General features: G+C 42.6%; 1 protein-coding gene across 2 annotated transcripts in view; it reads right to left on the bottom strand.

Moving 5' to 3' along the window:
- PPM1H (protein phosphatase, Mg2+/Mn2+ dependent 1H) overlaps positions 1-18947 on the bottom strand; it is a 210611-nt gene that overhangs the window by 96962 nt on the left and 94702 nt on the right. For both annotated transcript variants that reach the window (XR_013347901.1, XM_077833569.1), the window contains exon 2: positions 7316-7484. Coding sequence is in view for 1 of the 2 variants with exons in the window: in XM_077833569.1 (XP_077689695.1) it covers positions 7316-7484 (169 nt within the window). In the remaining variant the exon portion in view is untranslated. The remainder of the gene's footprint in view (positions 1-7315; positions 7485-18947) is intronic.

The raw sequence follows: 18947 nt of genomic DNA, 5'->3' as shown, positions 1-18947 counted from the left end.
TGCCCACGTGAGAGATCAATCACTGAGTTCCAGTACTGATTAGCTCCTGCATCCCCTGAGGCAACACAGCAGACCACGGGCCCCCTTTGCAGTATAATAAAGTATCAGACACCAGAAATCCCTGACAAACAAAATATTTTACCATGAAATGAATTTGGAATGATGAAGCTTATCCGTTCTAACTTGGCAGGTAGCATGGGTCAGCGGAGGGGACACTGAACACTCGGGAGACCAGGCTTCCAGTCCCAGACTGCCCCTGGTATGCCGTGGGACCCTGGGCAAGTCATCTCACCTTTCTGCACCTGTTTCCCCTTCCACACTTGTCTATCTTGTTTGTTTAGACTGTAAGCTCTACAGCGCAGAGACTCTCTCTCACTAGGTGTGTGAACAGTGGCCAGTATAATGGGGCCCTGATCTCATTTGGGGCCTCTAGGTGTTGCTGTAATAGAAGTACTGATAACTTCAAAGAATTCTATTAAACAAAATAATGTGTTTTAGTTTGGGGCTAGAGAAGACGCGGAACACATGGCTACCTAACTGGCAATCTTTCCTGAGAGTGGACAGGCAAGAAATCATGAGACTCTCAGATTCTCTTTTTTTTTTTTTTAAAAAAAAAACACAATTTAAAAAGGCTCCTTTTAAAGCAAGTATTTATTTATTTTCAGCTTGTGATGCCTCTGAGAATATGCAAGTACAGGAAGAGGGATGGTCCAATGGGAAGGACATTGCCTGGGACTTGGAAGCCCAGGGTCTGTTTTTTGCTCCACAAATTTTCCTTGTGACACTGGGCAAAACACTTCAGGTCGGTCTACACTGGCAAGTTTCTGCGCCACAAGTTATACCACTTCTATTAAAACGCTGGACTTAAACCGCTGATGCGTGTCCACACAATGCCCCTTGTGACGCTGGAGCGCATCCACATTAGCAGCTCTTAGAGCGGCAAAGACAGCAGTGCATTGGGGCAGGCACAGCGTCACATGATGCAGGTTTCCCAATCCCATTGTTCCATAGGCATCCTACTACATTGCCAGCTGCTTTTCAACTGAAATTGGGGGGGGGGGGTAGGAGGGAAGAGTGTGTGACAGGGAGTGTGTGCGTGTGTGTATGGAGGGGAGAGAGAGAGACAGTGTGTTTGGGTGGATAGAGAGCGTGTCAGCACGCTGTCTTGTAAGTTCAGACAGTGGCAGGAAGCAACCAGTCCTGAGGCAGGGGAAGAGGGAAACCCCCAACATCAGCCCCCACTGCCCTCCCTGGGCTCTCTGCACAGCTCCCCCACATGCCTCTGTATTCAACAGCATAAGCATTCCTCTTTAATGGTTTGCTTTGTGTCCCGGAGCAGATCAGCACAGCACCCAGCGGCTGGCAGAAACGGTGCTGTGAAAGGGGAGGGGCGCATGTCTCCAGGGTAGCCGAGCTCAAAACAATGAGCAGAGCGGTTGCTTGAGGCATTATGGGACAGCTCCAGAGGCCAATTACAGTGCAGAAAGCAATCAAGTGTCTACTCGGGCAATAGAGTGCTGGAGCCTCTGCGCAAATAGCCTTACGACTCTCGTCGAGGTGATTTTTTTGCAGCGCTGCAGCTGAGGAGTTTCTGCTCACAAAGTGGCTTGGCAGTGTGTTCCCGTCTGCAGTTTGAGCACCAAAAGCTACTTTACTGCCCAGAAACTTGCCAGTGTAGACAAGACCTTACTCTCTTTGCCTCAGTTTCCCACCTGTAAAATGGGAATAATGGTAGTTCCCTACAATAGAGAGGTGTGAAGATCAAAATATTGAAGACTGTGAGACATCCAGACATTACGGTAATGAGGGCCAAAAAAATACTTTCTTCTGCTTGCACTGGTAAACTTTTGCTGCTGCTTAGTGACTTGGGTCACATGTTTTTTTATTTCAGCAGCAGTCACAAAGCAAAGATTTGAGTAGCCAGAATGGCTAGCCAGCTGGTTTTTGTGGCAGGATAGTGGAAGAGTGATGCACACAGTTCACAAACAATTTATTTCCCTGTGAAATTATCTTTAAAAAAAAATCAACAGTTCAAACTGTCTCTTAAACCTGCCTCTCCCCCTCCACTTCTTGTTTGGCTGGTCAGAGTCCTTTGACTAGAAATTTAATTAATCAAAACATAGTAATAATAATATGAAAAAATCTAAAAAGTGTTTCTTTTTTTGAATTTGGGAAGGATACAGACCTCTGACTAGGCACCGGAGAGATGATTTAAAAAAAAAAAAAAAGCAGCCATCTCACCGCACTGAATCCCAAAATGCATTTCTAGTCTGCTGTGAGATGTAATCAGCTTCAGGCTCCTCTGCTACTGGACCTGGCTGAGAGCTAGGACAGCAGTCTCCTGGTTTTGTAATTATAAGAAATTAATTCTGACCTTTTAGCAGGCTTTAGATATGTGGCCTTTGTTTTTAACAAAGCAAAAGACAAAGAATCATGTGAGAGACTGCGTGTACGTGCACAATAAGAGCTTGAATCACTGACAAAAATCATACAGTACACAGCAATACAATTTGGGGTAAACTTTCAGGCAGGCTGGAAACTAGCCTCCCATTGCACATGAATGCAGGTGCAAATCCCAATAGTTACATATCCAACTATTTGATTAGCACCTGCAATCTCGTATGTTGTAATAGCTCCTGCAATTAATCATAAGTGCAAAAAATGCACCCAAATTTTTTCCAAATGCACCCTCAAATTGCCAGCTGGACCACTGAAAATATATACCTGTAGGTCTAACAACAAACAGAAGTGGGCCAGTTGTCACCTTCACTAACCAAATGGTTGGGAAAACACCTCCTGATGTCACAAATGACATGCACAGTAGGCATTGTTGTGCAACGAACCTTAAGTCACACAAAAAAATAGATACTCTTTGAAACTGGATATGCATGAATGACACTACAGTGTTAACCAATCAAAATTATTCTGCTTTAAGTTAATATTGTCTCATATTAGTCAATTATAAGTACTAATATTAAATCCTGCATTCTGACTGGTCAGCAACCATGGCAATATCCTAACACAATATAATAGGATGGAACTTGTTTTATTTACTTAACTGTATCTAATATTGTCAGGGCACTGTCTCCTCCCCCCAGCTGCTGACAATCCAAAACACAGAATTTAATGATATTTTAATATAGTTTTTAAGTATAATCTTTGCAAATTAAAACAAAATGTCCAATTTGGGATCAAACCTAATTAATTAAGTCAATGGGAAAAATCTTATTTACTTGAGGATCAGGCTTTTGGATTCTTGTCTTCTGCTGCTTTTGTTATTTTGTTAGTTTTATTAAAAAAATAAAAATAAAAATAAAAATGTTAATTTCCTTTTTCCAGGTTTCCTTGCTTTTTGTGGGCAAAAAAGTAGCCTTGCATCCCTTTCTTGCTTCACCTCCTCTGTATAGTCCCACCTTCCTCCTCTTCTTGGGAGGCTCTAACTTTACAGCTCAGCTTTGAGGAATCGGGTCCCAGTCCTTTAAGCTGATGTACATAGGCAGCTTCCTGTCCCCATGCAGAACCCCACTGATTTCAATGGGGCTCCCCCATGTGGACAGACTCCCACACGGGTGCAAACAGCTTGCAGGATAAGGTTCCTAGTGCAGTGCTGCTTTTCCACCTCCAGCTGCAAAGGAAACTCTGCTGGAAACCACTTGGTGATACTGCACCAGATGGCAACTTCTCTTGAAAACTACGTTTCAGTATTGCTTGGCAGGCATCTCACACATCTCCAAGCAGCACTTAAATCGTTCTGGTTCGCGGGGGCTGGGGATTTCCAGTTACTTTGATCAAATGTTAAATGAAAAGGATTTTACAACTTCCAAATTTGGCTGCCATTTAAAAGTCATACAAGCGTCCCAGGGAATGTGAGAAAAACGGAAGATAGGAGAAGCAAGAAAAGGCATGTGAGCTTGCAGAGCATGTTCTGTCAAGTAGTAAAGAAATCTGAAGAAAAGAAAAACAGTATTAATAAATCAAAAGATTTCAAAATTTAATTTGCATTTTCTTTGTAATTGCTTTAACTATTTTAAACACCTTTTCCCTTAAACAATTATTTAATAAATCCTTTCCTTCTTCCCCTCGTCCTTCCTTTATTTACATGGAACCCTTTAATAATCACAGTAAGATTTCAGAGAGTGTGTCATTCTGGGCTATCCCTACTGAGTGGCTGCAGAACTCAGTTTTGGCCTTTTTCCTAACAACCCATGAAGTGAAATAACATCCCAGCAAGACACATGCATTGAAGTGTCTCATCTCTATTTCTACATACTAATGTGATGGAGAAGTGCCTGCATTTTACATAATCTTCCTCATATTAAAAAAAAACAAAATCCTATCATATTAAAAATACAGTATCCTTAGCACTGGGACAACACCAAAGACAGATACAGATAAAAGATCTGCTATGCTTTACATAATACAAATAATTAATAATAATAATAAAGATGTGACGTCTTGTCTTTTTTCATAGGTTCAGTCCAGCACACGCACAACTAGAAAAAAACTCTGCTAGCTGCTGGAGCAAGACTGCCTTCTAGTAGCAAAGTTTCTCTAGCCATGTGCTCCCTCTTTTGGGAAAATATTATATTTGCAATTTTAAATCTGCAAGCAGTAGTTAGACACATGACTGTAAGGTGCACTGCCCCATAGTGCTAGTACATGTTATAGCATCCTCTCGTGGTCTCTATTTAGCAAATATGGAGGTAAATCTATAGACAGGATATATCAAGAAAATGTATTGAGGATGGGATAGCAAATAATACCGTAAATATTGTCATGCTATCAAAGACCAATCGTGCCTCATCTGGAATACTGCGTTTATTTGTGGTCGACCTCTTTCAAAAAGACAAATACAGCAGAAATTGAAGAGACCCACACACAGGTAAACATTAGAATTATGGAAAGACTTCTGTGAGTAGGAAGATTGTAGAGCTTAGGACTGTTCACTTGAGAGAAGAAAGAGTATGAGAGCAGTATATTAAATAACAAATAGTATGGAAAAGGTAAACCTCAGATTCTATAAACCGCTTTTCATTACACGGGAACATGGGAACATTTAACTAGGCTGGCAGTCAGCAAGTTTAAAACTGATAAAATAGTTTTAAAACGTAATTAACTTGTGGAACTCTGTCATCATGAAGAAGATAATAATGAGAACATCTATTGACTAATGAGTTACATTTAGATCGAATTAAAAATCATGCAAACTAGGGATATAAAACCACTAACTGCTTTTGATTTGGAAAAACATATTCCCTTTGGGCAAACTATTACGGAAATAGACAAACATAAGGTTTTTACCTTCCTATGAAGAATCTGATTGTGGCAACAGTTGGAGACAAGAAACTAGATTAGTCGGAATATTAGTGTGATCTGGCATGATACTTCCTATGCTCCATGAACGTTGAAACAGTATATTAAGCAGGAAGACAAAAACAGATGCAACAGTTAACTGTATGTGTGTCAGATTAGCACTATACTGCAGGATACTAGCATGGTCTTCACTTGTTTTAAAATGAAATATCAAATGAGGTACACATGTGCAATTACTGTGACTGTGTGTACAAGTCATGCATTGCATGTTTACATGGCTATTATGATCAGTTGTGCATGCAAATACTGAATAGATTTGCTGAATCTCAGTGTTTGTTTGAACTAGTTCAATGCATACCTGAATGACTATTTTGCCTAGGCAATTGAAAGTTTAACTTGTTTAAACATCAGGACCTTGACAAAACCTGTAGAAGAGCTTGAGTAACATTTTAAAAAGAGCCTTATTACTATTTGGTGGCATCATTCTCTGCTGTCCTGGTGTCTTGAACAATTTCAAACTCACACTGATCAAATATAAAGATTCCTCTGTCCCAGTTTTCTTGGTTTTGGTTTTGATATTCAGACCTTCCCCCACCCCCTTGTACCTGTTCATACCCTCAGGGCTGAGACTGTGTCTTCTACTTGTTTGTACATATGTTTCTGTAATCCACATATATTTATGGTGCCTTTAAAATAATAATCCTAGTTTGTGAAAGACTGAGTGAGAAATGAAGCTGAAAACATCATGGGGAAGATTGCTGATCTGACAGGCAAAGACAAGCACCTAAATGGCACCAATGCATGCATTCTGTTACCGCCACATCACATTTCAGTGTCATGTAGTGTCTGCCTACACATGCCACATACAGTATATTCTACAATGGCTAAGGCTATGATTATGCACCAGGGTTGGAGCTGTCAGCAGGCAGCTCTGCAGCTCTCAGATGCTGCTGGCAGCAGCTCCCAGCAGCTCCTAGGCGCTGGGCAGCAGGGGGATCCCGGAGCTCCTGAGGGTCCCCCAGAATTCCCACTGCTACTTGGCTCCCTGCAGCAGTCCAGCCATGGCAGGGGATCCCGCAGCGTTTTAGCCTCAGTGGGTGGCGGTGGACCCCCCACAGCGTTTCAGCCACGGCAGGCAGGGAGGAGACCCCAGAGCCCACAGCTGCTGTGGCTGCTGGACCCTCTTCCCTCTCCATTTTGAAAAGGATATTTTTAGTAAAAAATCATAGATAGGTCACAGGCTTCTGTGAATTTTTGTTTATTGCCCTTGACCTGTCCGTGATTTTTACTAAAAATAGCTGTGACAAAAATCTGAGCCTTAATAATGGCCAATCTCCCAATGATTGCAAGAAACCCTCTATTTGACAATTTATGTCAAAATCTGCCCACAGGAGAAATTTCTTCCATACCCAGTACTATTAATGATTAGCTTACATCATGAAGTACATATATCCTTTTAACTCCTATTTATATATAAATATTGGAACTATGCATGATTAAGGACTATTTCTTTTATGAATCCTACTAAGCTCTCTCAATACTATCTTGTGGCAGTAAATGCCACTTGTTAAATATGTATTATAGTAAAAAAGTATTTCCTTTTATCTGTGTTAGATATGTTGCCTTTAAATTTTGCTTACATTCTCTTGGGCTTGTGTTATGAGAAACGATCGACAGGTCCACCCAATGGACCTTCTCTAGATCCTTCATTATTTTATATACCTCTAGCATGTCCCCTATCATTTTTTGTCTCTTCTCTAAATTAGAAAACCCTTTAAGTGAGAAACATTTTGCAGCATGTGAAATTCAAAATCCGAAAGTGGAGCTAAGTAAAACGAGTGAAGTTTTCTTTGATAAAGCAGAGCCAACTAGGCCACAGAGGGGTAACAAGAAAATCTTCAAAACTTAGCAAGAATTCTTGGGTTTTTCATTTGTCTTACACTGTCTACTTATGTTAGTTTGTATTTCTATTCAGACAGCAAGATTAGTGGAGACTACTTACTGAGTTTTCTTTCAGTTGTAGTCCTTCTCCATTTGGCAGTGAGGACCTTCGTTTGGTGGACGTGTTTTTGTTTGGTGTGGAATTAGTGCCTCCAGTTTTCTTCTTTACAAAAAGCACTTCACAACTTGCTTGGTCTTCATTGTGTGTGCTTTTCCCTGCATTTATTACCCTAGAAAAAACAAAAGGCATGTTAGTTTTAGCAAACCTCAGAAGCTTCTATCACTGTTTGCTAAATGACTTACCAAAAATCAAAGGAATGTGGCCAGAAGGTTTCTAAATACTCATAAGCTTAAAGTTTGAACTTTGACATTTATGGGCATAAGATTTATTTATGGGACTTTTCATAAACAAGCAAGCATTTGGAACAGTACAAATTGAAAAATGTAAATGAGCGTTTCCACACAACTACATGAGCATTAATTAACTGAATCATTTCTATGATTTATCCATAGAAGGAAAACATAAATTTTAAACTAAAATTATACTGGACTGATTCCTGATGAATGGGTGAGTCTGGTAATGTTTGTACTTCCCAGCTAAAATAAAAATTAAAAAAAAAAAAAAAGATTTATAATTGCTCTTTCAGTTTAATTCACATACCTATAATCACCTAATAGCTATGGTTGATAATGGATAGGTCAGCTCCAGAAATCTACTCTGTCCAGTTCTTCTGAGTGGTACAAGCAGAACATATCTACCAGATAGAATGCTCTCTGTACCGATGGCTCAGAATGGAAGGAAGTGACAATTATAAAGCACTTACTCTTAAATTTTAAAAAAGAAACAGTAGGAGAGATAGTATGTGGGATGGAAACTTCAAAAGTGGGGGCTCCTGTCTCTTGCTTTGACAGGCTGACAGAGGTTACTTGTAGTATGATGAAGTGAGCATAAGTATTTGATTTATTTCAGAAACTGGACGTCAGTTAGTAAGACAAAAGAACAAGCTCAAACCAACCTTAGATGAAGATTAATTATGCTTTGTTTCAATGTGTGTGTTTGTACTATATATGTTCAACAGACCTGGAAGGTGAGTGTGTACTGACCTGGAAGTATAATAGCCTCAGATATGTGAGGAACCTGTACAACATGGAATTAAGTCCCATTACAACAACGTTAAGTTATTTCCCTTTTGATTAAATGATTGTCTCCTTCCAAGGACACATTTTCTAACTCATCCCACCCTCTCTCCAAACCGTTAAGTCTCCTTGACAAATCATTGTTTGGAGGGAGAATGCTCCTGTTACTGGAGTTTTGGGCAGATAGGGCTTTTATTTATTAAATAAATTCACATGGTTATCAGGAGTGTGCAAAGTACATGAACAACCTGGAAGCATCTCACAACCCATTTAATAAAATCAAACACACCTGATTCCTCGGTCGCTGATATTTTTACCCCACATACATGCAAAAAGACCCACAGTCCACTATAGGCATCATCTTACCTATTCTTACCAGGTTATAAAGTTCCAAATTCTATGTCACTTTAAGATAAAAATTTTAAGATAAAAATATCCTTTTCCTCTGTTTGCTTTACTGTATATAAATGAGTATTTTTTTTTCTTTTAGTAAAAGCAACTCAGTTGTACCCTGAAAAACGACAGTCACCAACCATAACCATACTCGTGAATGAGCAGATCTTTGAACAACACCAAATGTTACTATGCTGCAATCTGACATACAAGAATTTGTATGCAGTTAACATCTGTATGCATATTACCACCAGCTGTTTGCAAGGGTTTGTTGTACATAAACATCAACTGTCGATGAAACCATTTTGAGATACTTGCAAGTAAGGGATTGAAGAATGTGTAGTTTCAAGCTATCTGCCAGCAGTTTTGCAACTCTGATTAACTCTAATGCCCAATATTTGCCAAGATGGAGTTTAGATATTTGGGTATAATGGATTTCTGGTCTGAAGGCACATCGTTTTCTGGATGCATTTGGAAGGCAGCGGTATGATTTGAAACCAACAGCAGTGAAAATACAAAGACACCAGGGTAAATAAGCCAGCGGATAGTAACTCCCTGATCGCGTGTGACTAATTAGCTGAAAGTATCACTGAGCTACAGAAACCCTAACTAAAAGTACTGTATTATGGCTTCTAAATATCTTCCTGTAGCTTAGCCAGGGCCACCCAGGGGATTCAGGGGGGCCTGGGGTCTTCGGCGGTGGGGGTCCTTCTGCTCCGGGTCTTCAGGGCACTTCGCCGAAGACCCGGAGCGGAGGTGGGTCCTTCACTCCGGGTGTGTTCGGCGGCACTGAAGGACACCCAGCCGCCAAAAACTCTCGTGGGGGCCCCTGAAAACTCTCACGGGGGCCTCTGCGGGTCCCGGGGCAAATTGCCCCACTTGTGCCGCGCACCCTCCCCCCTCCCGGTGGCCCTGAGCTTAGCCCATCACTTTCTCCTCAGCGTGGCTGGCAATGGTTTTCAAGCACCATTTAAGTCATGAACTTAAAAACTAAAGGAAAGGAAACATTAAAGCAACAAAGCTGAGCACACAGGCTGTTCTTTATTGTGAGAATACTATTAGCTGCACCTGTTTTGCATAGATCACAGAACTGCCCTAACTCTGTACTTAATGCTAGACTAAGAACTAGTACTGTGAGAGACACTGTCCCTTTGGGGCCTGTTAGGTCATACACACACACACACACACACACAATACAATGTTATTTATAAAGCTGCTTTATCAAGCAAACCTCTCAAGGCACTGAATGGTCCAAAAAGACTGAAAGAACACAGTGACCCAGTCGTAAGTAAACTGGTTTGGCAAGGCAATTACCATGAAACATCTGAAGCTTTGTACTTCACTAGTCTGATGTGCCCATGCGTGGAACTAGCTGGTAGAAAGGGACATGAACAAAGTATCCTGAAAGCGCTGGTCTGGCCATTTAACTCTTCTATGAAGGATTTCAATGCCTCTTTGGCCTCTTATTCTGGAAATTCTGATGGAACCTCGAAACATCAGAATGTAGCAGTTCTTTCCAGCAGAGGCATCAAATGCTGCAGTTTCTAGGCACCGAACATGGCTCCAACCTGATGCTGGGCCATGCCTGCACCCTCACACAAAAAGGCCTTAAACTTCTGCCACTTTTGGGAAAGGGATTCAGTGAAGGTCTATGCTCCCCCCGAAAGCTTGGGCTGCATTTGGAGCATATATTGTTAGCAATAAAAAATTGTGATGCTCAGCACAGAAACCGATAACACCTTCCTGACAGCTTCAAGCAGCTTTGGGCGTTTTCTCCTGCTTGAAATCCTTTTCATCTGACAGTTTTAGCCCAGTGTCAAACAAATACTTGGCCAAAGAGATGAGCCTTGCACTTTGTCTTTGAAGACTGTCATAAATATAAAGGGAAGGGTAAACCCCTTTGAAATCCCTCCTGGCCAGGGGAAAGCTCCTCTCACCTGTAAAGGGTTAAGAAGCTAAAGGTAACCTCGCTGGCACCTGACCAAAATGACCAATGAGGAGACAAGATACTTTCAAAAGCTGGGAGGAGGGAGAGAAACAAAGGGTCTGTCTGTCTGTCTGTAGTCTTCTTTGTTGGGGATAGACCAGGAATGGAGTCTTAGAACTTTTAGTAAGTAATCTAGCTAGGTATGTGTTAGATTATGATTTCTTTAAATGGCTGAGAAAAGAACTGTGCTGAATAGAATAACTATTTCTGTCTGTGTATCTTTTTTGTAACTTAAGGTTTTGCCTAGAGGGGTTCTCTCTGTTTTTGAATCTAATTACCCTGTAAGATATCTACCATCCTGATTTTACAGGGGGGATTTCTTTATTTCTATTTACTTCTATTTTTATTAAAAGTCTTCTTGTAAGAAACTGAATGCTTTTTCATTGTTCTCAGATCCAAGGGTTTGGGTCTGTGGTCACCTATGCAAATTGGTGAGGCTTTTTATCCAACATTTCCCAGGAAAGGGGGGGTGCAAGTGTTGGGAGGATTGTTCATTGTTCTTAAGATCCAAGGGTCTGGGTCTGTAGTCACCTAGGCAAATTGGTGAGGCTTTTTACCAAACCTTGTCCAGGAAGTGGGGTGCAAGGTTTTGGGAAGTATTTTGGGGGGAAGGACGCGTCCAAACAGCTCTTCCCCAGTAACCAGTATTAGTTTGGTGGTGGTAGCGGCCAGTCCAAGGACAACGGGTGGAATATTTTGTACCTTGGGGAAGTTTTGACCTAAGCTGGTAAAGATAAGCTTAGGAGGTTTTTCATGCAGGTCCCCACATCTGTACCCTAGAGTTCAGAGTGGGGGAGGAACCTTGACAAAGACAAAAGAAAATTGCTTTTGAATGTTGACATGCTCCCTTTGGAATTCATAAGTAACTGCTGGCTTAGAGTTGAGATAACAAAATATTTTAAAGATAGAAATCAGTGTTTTAAAGTTTTGCTCAATAACCCGAATAACTAGGATATGCAAAACATTGTCTTTAAAGTATTTAAACAAACTGTACATCATCTTTACAGACATAGGCTCCTTTGAAAACCTGAGCCTAAGGAATTTAATGAAATTCAATGGACATTGGGCACCCAACTCCCTTAGGCCTCTTTGAAAATCCCATCCATATTTACTAAAGGTCCAGATCATAACTAGCCCTGAGCTGATGGTGCACAAGCAGGTACAGACACTACCAATGTACATGCTCCTCTCCCCTCTGACTTTCAAAGGGGGTGGTGAGTCTGCCTCTCTCCTCACACTATAGAGCAGGAGTGGGCAAACTACGGCCTGCGGGCCAGATCCGGCCCCTCAGGGCTTTGGGTCTGGCCTGCAGGATTGACAGGTGCAGTGGGGATAAGGCAGCCTCCCTGCCCGCCCTGGCCCTGCGTCACTCCCAGAAGGGGCCAATACCACGTCCCTGCAGCCCCTGGGGGAAGGGAGGGCAGAGGGCTCTGAGCACTGCCCTCGCCTGCAGGTACCACCCCCCACAGCTCCCATTGACCGGGAACGTGGTGCCCTAGGGACGTGGTGCTGGCTACTTCCGGGAGTGGTGCAGGGCCAGGGCAGGCATGCAGCCTGCCTTAGCCCCACTGCACACTGCTGCCACCCCAGAGCCACTCAAGGTAAGTGGCACTGGACTGGAGCCTGCACCCAAAACCCCTTCTGCTCCCTGCACCCCAACCCCCTGACCTGAGCCCCCTAACCCCTGACCTGAGCCCCCTGCCGCACCCTGCACCCTTCCTGCACCCCAACCCCCTGCCCTGAGCCCCCTCCCGCACTCTGCACCCCCTCCTGCACCCCAACCCCCTACCCTGAGCCCCCTCCCATACCCCGCACTCCCTCCCACATCCCAACGCCCTGCCCTGCATGCAATTTCCATACCCAGATGTGGCCCTTGGGCCACAAAGTTCGCCCACCCCTGCGATAGAGAATGGTGCTGGTATTTTTTCCCTCCACTTCCCGCTCCCATGAAGCTGTGGCTTTAAAATCATAATATCACTCCAAAGGGTGGGGGCTTAATTGTGTTTTAGAAAGCAGGATACGATTAAAGAGCTTTATAGAACTCAATATACTTGTAAAAGTAAACAAAAAGACTTAAAGATGAGAGGAAATCCAACAAGATACATCAGCAAAACATCCAAGCTTCTTGCTTATACAACCGTAGTACATGAAACAGATAATATAAAGATGTATTGCTAAGTTTCAGAAAAGTTCCCTTCACCCTATTTAGAACAGAATAGGCTTTTTCCACAATGAAAGAGTACAAGGTTTCCTTCCGTTACCTGACACCAGTGTTTCATTTGTGCATCTATGTTTCAAATTTCAGTGTAACTGCATTTTGCTCTACGACTGGAAAAAGAACAAATTTTGTTTTTACAGTGAAAATTTGGCTTCTGATATTACTTCTGTCGGAACTACTAGACTAAGTCCACATTGTGAACCAACTGGAGGCCACTCCACCATACACATCAACCTCCCAAGGACAAAACTGTGGGATGCAATGTGCAACAGAGACCCAAAATGAAGGCCACTAAAAATTATTAATGCTGGAAACTCAAAATGGCAAGGGATTCCTTCCCTTAGTGCAAATAATCCTTTCTATGATCAGTTTCATTTTTTAAAATTTCTGTTGTAATTAATTTTGAATAAAAAAAGGGAGGGGACACCGAATTGATATGAACCATAGGAGTGACTTTGGGAGGAAAGAAAAACGGTGACATCACTTGAAACAAGGAACATTTAAGAGTTATCCATTCCATGAAAAACATCTAGCTGCATAGGGATTGCTTAAGAAGCAGTTCAATGACAACATCTTTAACTATGCTTCCCAAGCAACATGGAATATGAAAAAAAAATTCTTAGGAATAAGGGAAGTGTAAGCAAAAATTAGGTGAATGCAAGAAGCATTTAGCAACAACCACCTCCTGCCAGCTCTGCAAAAATGAAGAGTAGGTACCCAGGTGAAAGATTATTTTGTTACTTTTAGAGCAATAAGCAATACATTCCAAAATTGATTGATGTTGAACCTATAGAGACAGATGCATGGCCAAAAAGTTATGAGACTTGAGGATTGAGAAGGTTTCAGTGGTTGCATCTTTTAAGTCAGCGTAACAGTCTCTTTTCCAGATCAGAGCGCCAGCCTTGCTATTTTTGGTTCCTAGGCAATAAGAGAATACAAAATCAAAGCACGAAAAGAATAAGACCCACCAAAGTTGTCGCTGGTTGAGAAACCTGGCTCTATGCAGATACTACAGCGAATTCTTTCCCAGGTGTCTGGTTGGTGGGTCTCACCCGCATGCTCAGAGTATAACAACTGATCATCATATTTGGTGTTGAGAAGGCATTTTCCCCCAGGTCAGATTGGAAGAGACCCTGTTTTGTTTTTTTTTGCCTTCCTCTGCAGTATGGAGCATAGGTCACTTGCAGGTTTAAACCAGTGTAAATGGTGGATTTTCTTTAACTTGAAGTCTTTAAATCATGATTTGAGGACTTCAGTAACTCAGAGGTTACGGATCTATTACAGGAGTGGGTGAATGCAATGTGCAGGAGGTCAGACTAGATAATCATGATGGTCCCTTCTGGCCTTTAACTCTATGAGTCTACATTCTAGGTTCTTATAATCAGAGTACACTTGGACAGGGTACAGGACCCATTCTAGATAATACCACCTTTGAAGAGTGGTGCTACTAATTGCCCGGAGTTTTCTCCAAATTTTTTAATTTTGCTCTGTGGGTGAGATTCTCATGGAGTAAAAGACGCATGGATGTAGCAATCATTGAGGACTGCATTTTTGGGATTGCACCACTTCAGTTGCCAAGTTGGAAACACCTGCTTCAATGATGAAAGCTTGTGTGGACTAATACAGGAGCCGTGGTAAATGCAAGTTTTAATTACTCATAGGCCTGCTGGATCTCAAGAATGCGGAGGAACCTGGTATCTTTGCAGAAAAGGGCAGTGAGAGGGTGATCCGTTCCAAGAATCTCAGGGTGAACAGTCAATAAAAGTTTGTGAACCCCAGGAAACGTTGTAATTTGTGAATGTTCCATGGCACTAGCAACCCAAGGACTGACTTTACCTAGAACAGCCATTTCAATACCAGCAGGAGATAGGATGAATCCGAGGAATTCTATAGTGGATTGATCAGAGGTACATTTTTCTACCTTACTGTAGAGACCATGTTGGCACAACCTCTTTGGGATGGAATGGACATGCATAGTGTGTTTTAAAAAATAAAAGAAGAAGAAGAAGAATGGCATCCAGGTGTGCTACCACATATTGATCCAGAATGTCCCACAGAACATCATTAATAAAATGTTGTAACCTTGCCTAGGATCACAAGATACTTGAAGTGACTGTAATGAGTTCAAAACGTGGTCTTCCATTTGTCCCCAACTCTAACACATACTAGACTGTATGTGCCCCTGAGGTCCAGCTGTGTGTATTCCTGAGCGGCATTAATGCAGTCCATTAGTTCAGTGCAGTTTTAATAGGTATTTATTTCAGATGGCAACCTGATTCACAGCCTGATAATCTATGCACAGTCAGAGGCTTCCTTAAGACAGAGACAGAAAGGAGGACTGGCACCCTGGCAGGCAAGGTGAACTTATGAATAAAGCTCAACGTTCTCTTGTACATAGGTGTGCAGTCCAGCTAGTTCAGGCTTGGAGATGGCATATAGATGCCTGAATGGAATGTTTGCTCCTGGTTGTAGCTTGACTGGGCAATCAGTCTCTGTGCAGGGGCAAGGTGCCTTCATTTTTGTTTTCTTTCCACCTGAAGACACCATTGTAAACACCGTAATTGGATAGAAGTCAAGGACCGGGATCAGTGGGTGGTTCTGCTGGGCTACTCCAGCTTGCTACTGCTGGGGAATGGCTGAGTGCTGCCCATTTCCTGGGCTCAAGCAGTGTTGCTGGCAGGATTCTAAGGGGAAAAAAAGTTTACATTTAATTCTTGCCAGCAGACAAGGGGGTTGTGGAAGGCCACCACAATATATCCAAGGTCACAGGGAAGTTGGGAAATGGATGGTACTGAACTGTAGGGTCTCTCAGTGATCTTGGATAGTAAACTTGAGAGGAACTGTTTCCATGGCCACTGGTTCAGAGGATAAGAAGAACCAATCGAACATCTCTACTAGGTCTGGAACAGCTTGGTCCACAGGAGAATCTGTAGTACCTGGGCTGCTTCTGTATCAATCAAGTTATCTGCTATGTCAGTCCATAAGGGCCTTCTGTGGAGGTTGTGGTTGGGGATTCCCCAGGATTCGTAACTCAATTGGCACTTGTAGGTGCAGTGCCGGTTGACAGGAACCAGCGTGTGTTCCAGTGTGAGGTTCAGGGGAACACTGTCAGGATGCTCAGGCTAGCCTCCTTTTCTGAGCCTGGGCTGGCTCATTTCTCAGATTCCTTCAGGCTGGGATCCTCGTGGGACAACTGGAAATATTGTTATCGTGAGCCGGGTCATCCTAAGGCAGGTTAAGGTGTCGTTGGTCCTCTCTCTTTTTAGGAGTGAGTTGCTGTTGGGTCAAGTCTACCCACATTGACACAACGGGCTGAGGGACAGCAGGTACCAGCTTGGATGACAGTGCAGCTGGACGAGTCCAGTGCATACTGTTCTTTGCATGGAGCTGGTGGGCTTGCTCCCCCAATGGCTAATTCTCAGCAGCCAGCTGCTCGTTCTGCGCATGCAATGCTCAGTTGTCTGTCTGCAGATGGATTGCCTTCTCGTATAGTGCCAATGCCCCTTAGGGAACAAGGGAATCCAGAGGATCCATCCTTGGCCTGGAGGAGCTGGAGTGGTCTGAGCAAGCTGTGAGGACCAGGGCCTGAGTGGTCAAGCCTTATGGCCAATGTCAGGACCGGAGCTGTGGTCAGAGATGGAGTCAAGCCAAAGGTCAGGGAGAGGGTTGTGGAGCAGGGACATGGAGTGAGGCAGGAAAGCAGGAACCTGGAAGCAGGAAGAGGATCTGGGATAAGAAGGGCAGGAACAGGCCAGGAGGTAGGAACCAGTAACAAGTAGAAAGACAGGGATCAGGTGAGTAGGCAAGCTCCAAAATGACAGCCAACCAGAGATCCAACTAGTTGCTTGGACAACTTCCTGCATCTCCTCCTGGCTTAAGTAGTGCATCTGAGAAATTCATGCTGGCCATCTTCCCCCAATCAGGAGCTTTGTGAGCTGGCCCTTTATGAGCTAGAGCTCTACTAACCCCCTTCTCCACTGGCGAGCTACCAGGTGGCACCCACAGTCCGAGCACTGCCTGGGGACCGATGGCCCAGGTTCAAGACCAGTGATCTCTGGCACCTAGGAAGATCTTTAGTGGAGCTTTCTGAGTAAGGAACAGCAGATCCAACCTGGTAGGCTCTGCCTTCAGGCTGGTGGACATTTGTGTTTATGAAAAACAAATCAATACACCAAAGAGAACTAAATCTCACTTCTAGGTTTCTGCTATTTAGGAGGCAAACAAAGAGCACCTATCAGCATTGGTGAGGGCTATAAGAGGTTATGGAACTTAAAATTGAAGCAGCAGAAATTAACAACAAGGAAGGAGGACTGGAAAGGCAAATGTGGGTGTTTAAGGGACTAGACTAGTTATGGCAAGGCACCTTCTCAGTCTCACCAGCCTCAGCTATTTTTAGTCTTAGTGAGATGGGCATGGAGTAAAACAGTCCCTCTTGGCTGCACAGGGGCAGTCCGTTCCTTCTTTCAGCCAGTCTTTGAGGCTTGTTTTTCTCCCTTATGGGAGGGAATGCAGCCTCGCCTCCCGTCCTGGTGAGGCTTGCTGCTCCTTGCCTACTGGCAGCTTGCCTCCCCCCTCTCCCCAACAGGGGAAGGTTTAAAAAGGTTTTAGGCAGCCCTTAGTTGGAATCAGCTGATCCTAATTGACCTCAGGTAACTCCCTCTCAGCTGAACCTGATTGACCTGTAGTCACCCCTCTCAATTGATAAGGAGGAGGGCCTTTTCCCCTTCTGGGACGGTTTTCTACCCCATCCTTGCAGCTGTCTGTCCTGAGTTTATCACATAGTACAATATCATGTATCATATAAAACAAAATCAAGGAATAATTTGTAAGGAAGACATTTTATAAGATCATTACAGATGTCTTTGACAGCTCTGGAAACTGAAGTACTTCATTGATCTACAGAAGAGGTTTGACATAGGCAGTGGAAGCCTGAGTTTTCTTCATGCTGTCCTATCAATTTGTCGCCAGCGTGACTTTGTTACATCATCCTTTAGAAAGGAAGGAAAGTTCATTGTTCACATAGCCATCGGATGGAAGTGTCTTGTGATCATACTTGCGCCCACATTCAAATGAATAACTTAGAGGTGAAAGAGTAGACTATCCCATTTCTAGTCCCCTGAGCCACCCTATTCCATGTACACAGACTGAAGATTAACTTGTCCGATTAGTAGATATTGCTCTAGGATGAGACATTCACTTTGGCTAAAAAACCAGCAGTACAAAAACAGAAATATCCAAACATTTGCTAACTTGAATTCTGAAAAGTCAGGACTAAATATTCTGTTCCAGAATGCAGACATGAAAGTGAACTATTGCACTCAGCAAAGTAGTAAAAAGAAAACACATAGGCCATTTACCTTTGAATTATTTTTCATATTTCCCTTGCTTAAGGAATTGCAGTAGTTCCTAGATCATCACTCTGCAATGCTGTGAAGTGCAGTCTCAGCTCTTCCAGGGTTAAAGAAAATCAAGATAAATGGCTTATGCAAAATGGTTCCAAGCTTTTGAAATTTATCTTTCATATTTAGCATGTGTGAAAGTTAACCTCAAAGAGTTTGATGGTGACGGTACTAATCCCTTTTATACAGCTGTCAACTTAAATTAGCATAAAGCTAATCTTCACAAGTGTGACAGAAAGAGTTTACACATTTCCATAGATAAGCATTCATTTCTTATTCACAATGTTCATCTAACATAGCAGGTATTGTAAAACTGTATTATCTGAAAGAAAGTAATATTAATGAAAAGAATGAGGAGTACTTGTGGCACCTGAGAGGCTAACAAATTTATTTGAGCATAAATAAATAAATTAATTTGTTAGCCTCTCAGGTGCCACAAGTACTCCTCGTTCTTTTTGCGGATACAGACTAACATGGCTGCTACTCTAAAACCAGTTAATATTATGAGTTGACTTTTTTCTTATAAAAAATCAGAGTAGCAGACATCTGTATGAAAGCA

Source organism: Eretmochelys imbricata, chromosome 1 (assembly GCF_965152235.1).
Source record: "Eretmochelys imbricata isolate rEreImb1 chromosome 1, rEreImb1.hap1, whole genome shotgun sequence".
Taxonomy (NCBI): Eukaryota; Metazoa; Chordata; order Testudines; family Cheloniidae; genus Eretmochelys; species Eretmochelys imbricata.
The sequence above is the reverse complement of the archived record's forward strand: the minus strand, read 5'-3'. Positions and strand labels throughout refer to the sequence as shown.